The sequence below is a fragment of the Puma concolor genome, chromosome A2 (genome assembly GCF_028749965.1).
Source record: "Puma concolor isolate L17-30 chromosome A2, mPumCon1.1.hap2, whole genome shotgun sequence".
In the NCBI taxonomy this organism is placed as follows: domain Eukaryota; kingdom Metazoa; phylum Chordata; class Mammalia; order Carnivora; family Felidae; genus Puma; species Puma concolor.
Window position 1 is genome coordinate 21,689,772 of NC_141668.1, and position 9,560 is coordinate 21,699,331.

A 9,560-nucleotide genomic window follows, 5' to 3' on the forward strand; every position below is an offset into this window, starting at 1 on the left:
AGATCCTAAAAGAAAAGGTCGAGAGAAGCTGGGTCTCATGATAACTGCCTAGGAAGGACTTATGCCCCTGTCCCACAGGGATCTATCTAGATGAAAAGCAGAGAAAAAGACAAGTCTGTTACAGTATCTGGTAAAAGCACTGAATAAGTCCAGGAAGCAGGGCTGCCCCGGAGTTTCATCTCAGATGAAGCGATGGCTGCTGGTTAGGGGCAGACAGCACAGTTCAAGGAGGAAACAGTAATATCAAGGTGCTAAAGAAGAAAAATTCCTCCCGGCCTACTATACTCCTGGTGGAGTTCGTGGGTCCAGGGAAACCTGCTGGAGCAGTTTCCTGTGGTGTGGTAGAGAGGTAATGTGTCAGTGCAACAAAGAACGAGACATTAAGGACAAAGATGACAATAATAACCGTCACTTATAATGTCCTTGTGTGTTTACAAAGCAACTTCACACCTATCAGGTGATCTGTGCTCTGGGAAATCCCGTGAATTCGGGAGGTGCAGGGAGATTTTTATCTCCGTGTTTAAAGACGAGGGAAAATGAGACCCAGAGGGAGAGGAGGACCTCATTGCTGGTAAATGGTGGAGTCAGGATTTGAATCTCACTCTGTGGGCTCCTACACTCTTTCCAACCAAACTAAAATCACTCTCATTTAGAATGGGGAGAGGAAGGAGTTTATAATTCTAGGTATTGGCGTTATTAAACACCAGTTGCAAGATATTTTTAGAAATCTGAATGCAAAGCCTTTTGAGAACATCAGGTTCGCCAAGCAGCTGGCATACCCCCAGAGCCCCATGGCCCATCCATCTAAGACAGATTATAGAACATGTCAATGGGAGAAACTGGGGAGGATATTAATTAAGTTTAGACCAAGAAAATGCTTTTGATTGAACAAGCCATGATTTTCTCCTTAAGCCCATGCAAAATATGGAGTGCTAGACAAGCATCTGGAACACATGAAAACATTATTATGTACTTGTGTTACCAACTTTCACCATCTATGGCCCCTTTTATTACTTTTTCCCCTCTAGGCATCATGTTTTCAAAGATTTTTGCCTGCTAAACAAGCTGCATTTATTAAGTAATAATATATTTCCTATTCTTAATGTGGGACATACATCACTGAGTGTGCACACAAAAAAGAAAACAGCAACAATCCAATTTCCATTACGCTTTGGGAAATATTGAAAATAGCATGAGGACCTTATTACCACTCATGGATTCCGGGGAGTCCAGGTACTCTGGGCTGGGAACCCCTATTTATATGCTTACATGAACAGCGTGTCTGTGCCCACTTAAGGGATGAGGAGAGACATTAAAGAGGCAATAGGAATAGGGTAAGTTCCTGGCTAGGTGTAGAGCCCGCAGGGTAATTTGTACGAAATTGATTGTCAGAATTAATTGCAAGAATGGGAAGGTTGCATGTAGGCAGAGCTCAGGCGTGGCCCCTGCAGCTTACATGAGCAGTAATAACGGGAAAGATAAAATCCCACGAGTGCCAAAAGATGTCTGAGAGGGCCACAAAGGCCAAGGGCAAAGCTAGAAGAATGGGAGGAGGAGGCCAACAGGTAACTAGGAAGAAGTAAAAATGCAGCACACGGTCAGTAAGATGGCTCAGCGGGCACCTGAGGAAACAAAACAAGAAGGTATATAAAGGGAGTAAGTAAATGAAGGTGGAAAGGGAAGAGCGATCATATGGGGTTTGGTTTAATTACTAATTAATTCCAAAAGACAGTCTTGAGACTAATTGAGCAGACCCTGGTGCCAATTGGCCTGTGCGTGAGCTACAAGTAGCCCCTGCCAAGTGTACATCATTTTAGGGAGTCAGATGCCCGTGCAGCAGCATGGGATGCAGCCTGTGCATTTACCTACGAAACACGGAGGCTTGGTCAGGTCGGTGTGGTTTGTACTTCTTGGTGCCTGTTGTCTGATGGCGAAAAATTAAAAAGGGGCGGCCACATCAAATTCTCTTAGCACAAGCTAAAAAATTAGGTAAGAAGTCTTCCGCTGAGATAAAAAGGTGCCCCAAATAGAAAAGGATGATTAAAAAAAAACCTTTTTGTGAGGAAGAAACTGGCAAACTAGAGAATAAAGACCAAGGCTATTGAAAGAAAATTAAAATTCATTTGATCCTAGGTATTGTGATTAAGTACCTCCTATGTACCAGGCCCTGAGAAGTCATGTAAAAAGACATCCAGGCGAAGCTGCATTGGAGAACAAAGAAATGCAAAAGATCTTTCCGAGCGTGCAGGCAATGGAAGCAATTGGGCTAGGCAGAAACGTCACGTGGAGCATTTTACATTAATAAGTGGCTAGCAAAAGCAAGTGGAAGGTTCTGGGGTTGGAGAGGAAGCCTCCAGTCATGAAAAGGGTGTGAGCAGGAGGAGAGGTAGCAAAGGCTGTTCTATGAAGGCACCAGAATGAAACACCTTTAGAGCCAGTTGGGCAACAGCATGAGAAAGAGAGAGGGCAGGTTAACAGCTACAAGGTGAGGTCAAAGGCATGGAGAACAAGAACGAGAAGAGTCTTGGATTTGGCTTGTGTGCTCTCTGGGACCGCACAGATGATGAAACAAAAGGAGGGGAACCAAGAAGAAGGCAGAACACTGTATGGAAAGAAAGAAAGAAAGAAAGAAAGAAAGAAAGAAAGAAAGAAAGAAAGAAAGAAAGAAAGAAAGAAAGAAAGAAAGAAAGAAAGAAAGAAGAGAGAGAGAGAGAGAGAGAGAGAGAGAAAGAAAGAAAGAAAGAAAGAAAGAAAGAAAGAAAGAGAAAGGAAGGAAGGAAGAAGGAAGGAAGGAAGAAAGGAAGAAAGAAAAGAGGGAGGGAGGGAGGGAGGAAGGAAGGAAGGAAGGAGGGAAGAAAGGAAGGAAGGAAAGGGAAAAAGAAAAAGAAAGAAAGAAAAAGAAAGAAAGAAAGAGAGAAAGAAAAAGAGAGAGAGGGAAAGAAAGAAAGAGAAAAAGAAAAAGAAAGAAAGAGAGAAAGAGAGAAAGAAAAAGAGGGAGGGAAAGAAAGAAAGAAAGAAAGAAAGAAAGAAAGAAAGAAAGAAAGAAAGAAAGAGGAAGGAAAACAAGAATGAAGAAAGAATAAACATTTGGGTTTATTATATTAATAATAATATTAATATTATAAGTCAGTAGGTCATGGATTAGATGTTTGTAGAGATATTTTGGGGTTTTGACAGTGGGAAAGTTTAAATACGTCTATATAAATATCTTTCATAACAATTTATATGAACTCTAAGGAGGTTGTTTTCAAAGACTCCCAAGAGAATCACAGATGGCTGTCTCCCCTGGATGCTTATGTGGCCACCTGCTCAAATACTATTTGGGGGTGCCTGGGTGGCTCAGTAAGTTAAGCATCTGACTTTAGCTCAGGTCATGATCTGGCAGTTTGTGAGTTCAAGCCCCACATCAGGCTCTACACTGACAGGGAAGACCCTGCTTGGGATTCTCTCTCTCTCTCTCTCTCTCTCTCTCTCTGCACCTCTTCCACTTGTGTGTCCTCTTTCTCTCTCTCTCTCAAAATAAGTAAACTTTCTTTTTTTTTTTTTAAGATCCCTTCTGGTTCTGGAGCTCTGGACCTCTTCACATTCCTGCAATGATTTAGGTGATATATCTCATAGAATAGTGTCTCTTCCTGGTGAACGCTGGGTGTTCTGCAAAATCCTAATCACCCTTTTCTTGTCCTCCTGTCCTAGCTCACTAGAGTCCCTGTGGAGTCCTGTGGTCAGTATCGGAGCTGCAGTGAGTGCCTTGGCTCTGGTGATCCCCACTGCGGCTGGTGTGTGCTCCACAACACGTGAGTACCTGAGTACCACTGGGCAGCTTCCTCCTGCCTCCTACTTCCCCACCCCACCCCCCACCTTGCCCTCCCATAATTCTCTTCCTCCTCGCCTTCCCTGTCACCAATCTCCTTCCCTTTGATCTCTCTTCTCTCCCTGCCTTTTCTTACTCTGCCTTTTTTGTATCCTTTGCAAATCCTATCCCCTTCTTTTGTTCTGACTTCACTTTAAATTGCCAAATTCCCATAAGAAATATATGCAAATATCAGCTTGGGAATGATGATGAGTTAGGATATGGAATCACAAGGGTAGTAACATTCTAGAGGGCTGGAGGGAGGTTCCTGGATATTTCTGAGTATGGCTGTGGACTGATGTTCCAGGACTGAACACCAGGAAAAAGGCATTGATTGGACTTTTTTCTCAAGGCTCACATAAGCCACAAAATCATGTGCAAGATACATACTCTCCATTTAGTGATTCAACGTCCACATAACACTCTTCAATATCCACCCCTCAAAAAAACTTCTGGTATTTGAGGGGTATATTTTGAGTGTGTAGCACCCAAAGACCCTCCCTCTGCTGTCCATGCACTCATCTGGCTGTCAGGGGACCCTGGGCCTGGGGTCACTAGGCCAGTGAAGCCCCGTCCCAAGTGCTGGGTGTTCTCCCTATGTTCCCCTTAGTGCTGGTTCCACAGTATTCTCTAGAAGCTGGGAGAAGGCAGTAGTATATACAATGGAGGTAAATGGTGGTCTGATAAGTGATCTGAGGACTGGGATACAGGGTATAGACAACCAACCCAGACACATGGAGGGAACTAAAGGCACTTCTTTGGAGATCCAAAGACCCTTAGCATTGCTGACCGGAGAAGCCAAAAATAGTTGGGCCCCACTCGGAGGGAATTTGATCCCAGTTAAACTACTGCTGCTGGAACCCCAGACTTCTAGTCAACACTTGAAACAGACATGTTGCGTGTTGGACACAAGTGTCATACGTTAAGGAGAAAGGCTTTAGTCTTCCTGCAAAGACTCTGAACTATGTGTGACCAACGACCATTTCTGGTCATTTTCAACTGTGAGAAGGTGGGGGGTGGGCAGGATCTTGTTTGCAGGAATGCTGGCTCAGAATTTAGGAATGCTTCTGAAAGTGAGAAATGTCCTCTTAGGTGTACATCCTCTCCAAGGGAGTGGTCACCCTCCCATCCCTGGGGAACAGGCTTATGCATAATGAGTCCTTGTGCTCTTTGAGGGAAGGTCTGAAATCCCTCATGTGTATTATGGTGGGAAAAACGGAGACCCACTGACCCACATAACTGAGAGATGACTGGAAACTGGGGGTGGGAACGTACTCAAATGTGTGTATGGTAACAGAGAGTAGCAGAGTCCAAGAGGGGCCGGCATAACAGAACGGGGGAGATTGCATTCAGAATTCAGATCAGCTCTGATCAGCACAGAGGAGTTGCCCAAATGGTACTTTGCAAGGCAGAAGGGAAGTCATTTCCTTTTTCCCCCACAATGAGTCCTCTCAGAAAGGGACCGTGTTCCAGACCCATTGCTTCCTTTGGGGCCTAGGCCAGCTGGCTTTCTTCTCAGCCAAGGGTGGCTCAGCTGCTCCTGGCGTGGGGTGCTCACACCTGGCTTCCTTCAAGGACAAATCAGGAAAGCCAGCCCCTCTTGGACACTCTATGCCTGGGGGAGCCAAAGACAGGTCTCCATGTCAGCTTTGATCCTACCTAGAGAGACTGACCCACCCCACATAGCACTAAGCCCTATGAGGAAGAGGGACCCGGAGGCTCTGAGAAGGAAGCAGAGAGACTGTGAGTACCCCTGTATCCCATCCCCAGAGCTGAGCCAAACAGGAAGAAGAAGAGGAGGGACCAGAAATTACTTCCTGTATGGCCTCAGTTTCTCCTTCAGAAACATAGTACCTGCCTCCTGTCAAGTGGCAGAAAACAGGGGTGAACTGGGGCCAAGGAGAAATCTGGACAGTTCATGAAGGAGCCCATCAGTCTGCACTGGGAAGCCAGCAGCTCTATGCTCAGTGAATGTGGCCTAAGGAAAACAGCCATGGGCATGAACTTTGGGAATCTGCCACCAAGGCCAAATTCCACATCGCCCAGCTGTGCAGCAATCTGGGGCAGCCCAGCTCATCTGTGAATTAGAGATGGCAGTGCCGGTCTCACCCACCTCACCAGGTCACCGGAGAATGAGATGAGATCCCGTTGGCGAAAGCATGCCATGCACTGTGGAATGCTATGCAATGTAAGGCGGGGGTTGGGGCAGGAATCGTGACGCAGCTGGGAAAGGACTGAGAGCCCCTGGGTGTGGGCGCCCTGCCGCTTATGTTTTCGGTCAGCCCCCATTGATTGTCCAGATGGCTCCACTTAAATTGCATCCTTCCCTTCCCATGGGCATCCTAGCCTCAAACTGCCTTCCTCTGAGTGCTAGATGCTCCTGCTGGATCCCCCTCACCTCTGTTAACCTGGCATCCCGTCTTCCTTTGAAGTTTGCATATCGTATTCGTATGTGGCGTGTGGGAACAGCCCTTACTAGGCACACGTTCTCAGAAAGCAGGGGAAGGGCTTTCTCTGTGCTGCTCAGCACTGAGCGGCGGTGGCTGCTGCTGCTGCTGCTGCTGCTGCTGCTGCTGCTGCTGGAGCTGCTGGCAGCTCTTCCTTTTGCCCAAAATGCCACGGTGAGAACAGGCGTGGGAGAACCAGGAGGGACCTAGAAGGACGACGGGGATGGAAAGCTACTTCCACTCGGGGAATGAAGTCTACTTCTCACTCTTTGCAAAAGTGCTATGGGGGGTTGGAAAGTATAGGCAGCTCCCATTACTCATGGTGGTTCTGTTCTGTAAGTCACCACAAACACCAAATCAGAGAATACCGATCCATAGCTCCTGGGGTGGTTCCCGGGTCTGGGTTCCTATGAGCCTCTGGTCACAGCACGTCTGTCAACCAGTCAGTACATAACTGCGTTCTGTTTTAAAAACATTTGCGGTGGGGGCGGTGGGGGGGAGCGCCTGGGTGGCTCAGTGGGTTAAGCGCCTGACTCTTGGTTTCAGCTCAGGTCACGATCTCACGGTTCATGGGTTCGAGCCCCGCATGGGGCTCTGTGCTGATCTCACGGTTCATGGGTTCGAGCCCCGCATGGGGCTCTGTGCTGACGGCACGGAACATGCTTGGGATTCTGTTTCCCTCTCTCTCTGCTCCTCCCCCATCGGTACTCTGTATAAACAATGTTTATTTATTTATTTTTGAGAGAGAGAGAGACAGAGTATGAGTGGGGGAGGAGCGGAGAGAGAGGGAGACACAGAATCCAACACAGAATCATGGGGCTTGAACTCGTGAGCCACGAGATCATGACCTAAGCCAAAGTTGGATGCTTAGCCGACTGAGCCACCCAGGTGCCCCAGTGCGTCTCTGTGTAAAGCCACCTTATTTAATAGAAATTGTTTCATTAACACGGAATTCACGGCCAACAGCACCACATCTCTTGCCTGAACACAGCTTATCTAGCACATGTGTTTTCCCCATAAGGCATATCATGGTCTTCTCATGCTTAAGAGCCCTAGACAGCACTTCAGCACAACACTTGGGGGCCATTTTAAAGGGTGAAGTCACCAAGAAAATGCACAAAAATGCGAAACAAAATGTGGCACTAAATAGACCATGAAAAGGACATTTGTTTATAGTATGAGCTGAAACAAGAAGGCAGAGTATCACTACCTTGTCCAGCCTCTGACGGAAATGTGTGCATGTGACCACTCCAGTTTTTCTCCACTCTGCTCATGTCCAGGAATGACCACAAAGGTGCCATAAGTATCAGTGTGGGGATTTTAAAGAAATGTCAGCAAGTAGGTGAATGGACAAAAATGGAATCCACAACTAATGAGGCTCAGTCGTAACTCTGTACATCAGAAATTTGGCATCCTTGTTTATGAAGAAGAAACAATACCTTCTCATAGTCGTGGCAAGTGGATGAAATTAGGTAATAAAGGACGTTGTAGGTCAAGGTGATGTTCTCTGAAATCTTGAGCCTCCTGATGCTGGGGTCTATGCCAGTGCATGGTCAATCTCAACTCCTCTGGGAGGATACAGCTCATGAGCACCCCCAGGTCAAGACTGCCTTCCAGCCTGCCCACCATGACACTCCCTCCCAGGGTTAATGACCAAGGAGAAGCTCTGGTCCACATGGCTGGATGAAGAAGAGAAGGTTCCTGGATCTTCTAAGATGCTATAAATCAGAATATAATGTTAAATATAGACAGAGTGAGATAAGCAGATCGTAAGCGTACAGTTTGAACAGTTTTGACAAATGGGAAGGCCCAGGTAATCCACACTCCCATCAAGATACACAAAATGTCCTTCATCCAGAAAGTTCTCTCATGCTCCTTCCCATTCTTTCCAGTGGACTTTTCTTCCGAGTTGCTTAAGTTCAGGTTGAAGCCAGACACTATTTCTTCTGATACACTCTCCATTTCATTTTATTTTTATGTATTTAATTTAATTTTAATTGTATTTATTTTATTTATATTTTATTTTTATTTTTATTTTTTATTTTATTTCCTTCCTTTCATTTTAAATAGATGCCAGCCAGACATTCATGGTTGGGAGAGATGCATGAGGACGCGGCCAGAGAAAGCTGGAGCAGGCAGATCAGAGCAGAAAGTGGCAGAGGACCAGAGGGAGCCCGCAGACGCTTCCCCTGGGGCCCCTCTGTTTGCCAGGCAGGGAGCGTGGTGACAAATGCAGGGGGTTTTATCATGCATGGGGGTGCCATGCCCCCGTAGCCCTTGTCCATACAACTTTCACACTGGCCCTGCTCCCTTGGTGCCAGGCACTGTGCTAGGCTCAGGGGATCCAGGGGGACTACGTTAGACTGGCTCTGCCCTGAAGCTTCATGGGAACTGGGGCCCTTGGGCCAGGGAAAGGGTGGGGGCTGCAGACTGCACCGGAATCAGTGCATTTGGTAGGGCCGCATCATGGGCAAGCCCCTGTGCTAAGTGCTCCAGGGCCCAGCAAGAGTGAACCTAAGGAAACCAGGGCAAAAGAGCATCAGGAAGAGGGTTCCTTTGAGTATCAAGACATGCCATTTTTCTGTCACTTTTGCCAACTTTTTATGGTTGTAAGAAGTAGGAGGGTGGGAACTTGGTAGCAAGCGAGCAGCAGAAGCTGTGTTTGTGTGTGTGTGTGTGTGTGTGTGTGTGTGTGTGTGTGTGTGTGTGAGACAGAGAGAGAGAGAGAGAGAGAAATGGAGGGGAAGAAACAAGGAACAGAAGGAGAGAGCATAAGAGAGAGAGTGAATAGTCTAAGGGCAGGGCCCCTACTAACAGGTGGCTCAGGTGGCTGAAAGGGTCCTTTCTACCAGCAAGGGCACAGGTGGGGTGCAGACTGAACAGGCTTAAGAAACGCTTGTGTAATTGAAGCCTCCCTCCTGTTACTCACTCTTGATTGTCTCAAAGCACGGGCCTGCCAACCCAGTAGCACCGAGCATCGCCCCTTTGTCCTCTCATACGGTCCCTGACCCAGCCTGCAGGCTTGCTGGTTTCCAATGGCAACGACAGTTTCAACAAGCTGGGTTTTTGTTTGTCTGTGAATCTTGAGCTTGCATTCCCAGGGCATTTACCTTGGGCCTGACCCTACCTATTCCGACTTGGGGGAAGGTAAAGGAAAGCCTCCAGCCCAGCCTCACCTGTCTTGGGCCTAGAACATTCCCTCCAACCAGGCTTGGCATGTCCCCAGGCCTCCCTCCCATCTTCCCCCAACCAGGCCCAGGCTG

At 47.2% G+C, this 9,560-nt stretch overlaps 1 protein-coding gene across 1 annotated transcript in view; it reads left to right on the forward strand.

Moving 5' to 3' along the window:
• The window catches only part of PLXNA4 (plexin A4), a 369,863-nt gene that overhangs the window by 253,883 nt on the left and 106,420 nt on the right, over positions 1 to 9,560 (forward strand). The window contains exon 4 of the mRNA XM_025929240.2: positions 3,694 to 3,794. Within this exon, the coding sequence (XP_025785025.1) occupies positions 3,694 to 3,794 (101 nt within the window). The remainder of the gene's footprint in view (positions 1 to 3,693; positions 3,795 to 9,560) is intronic.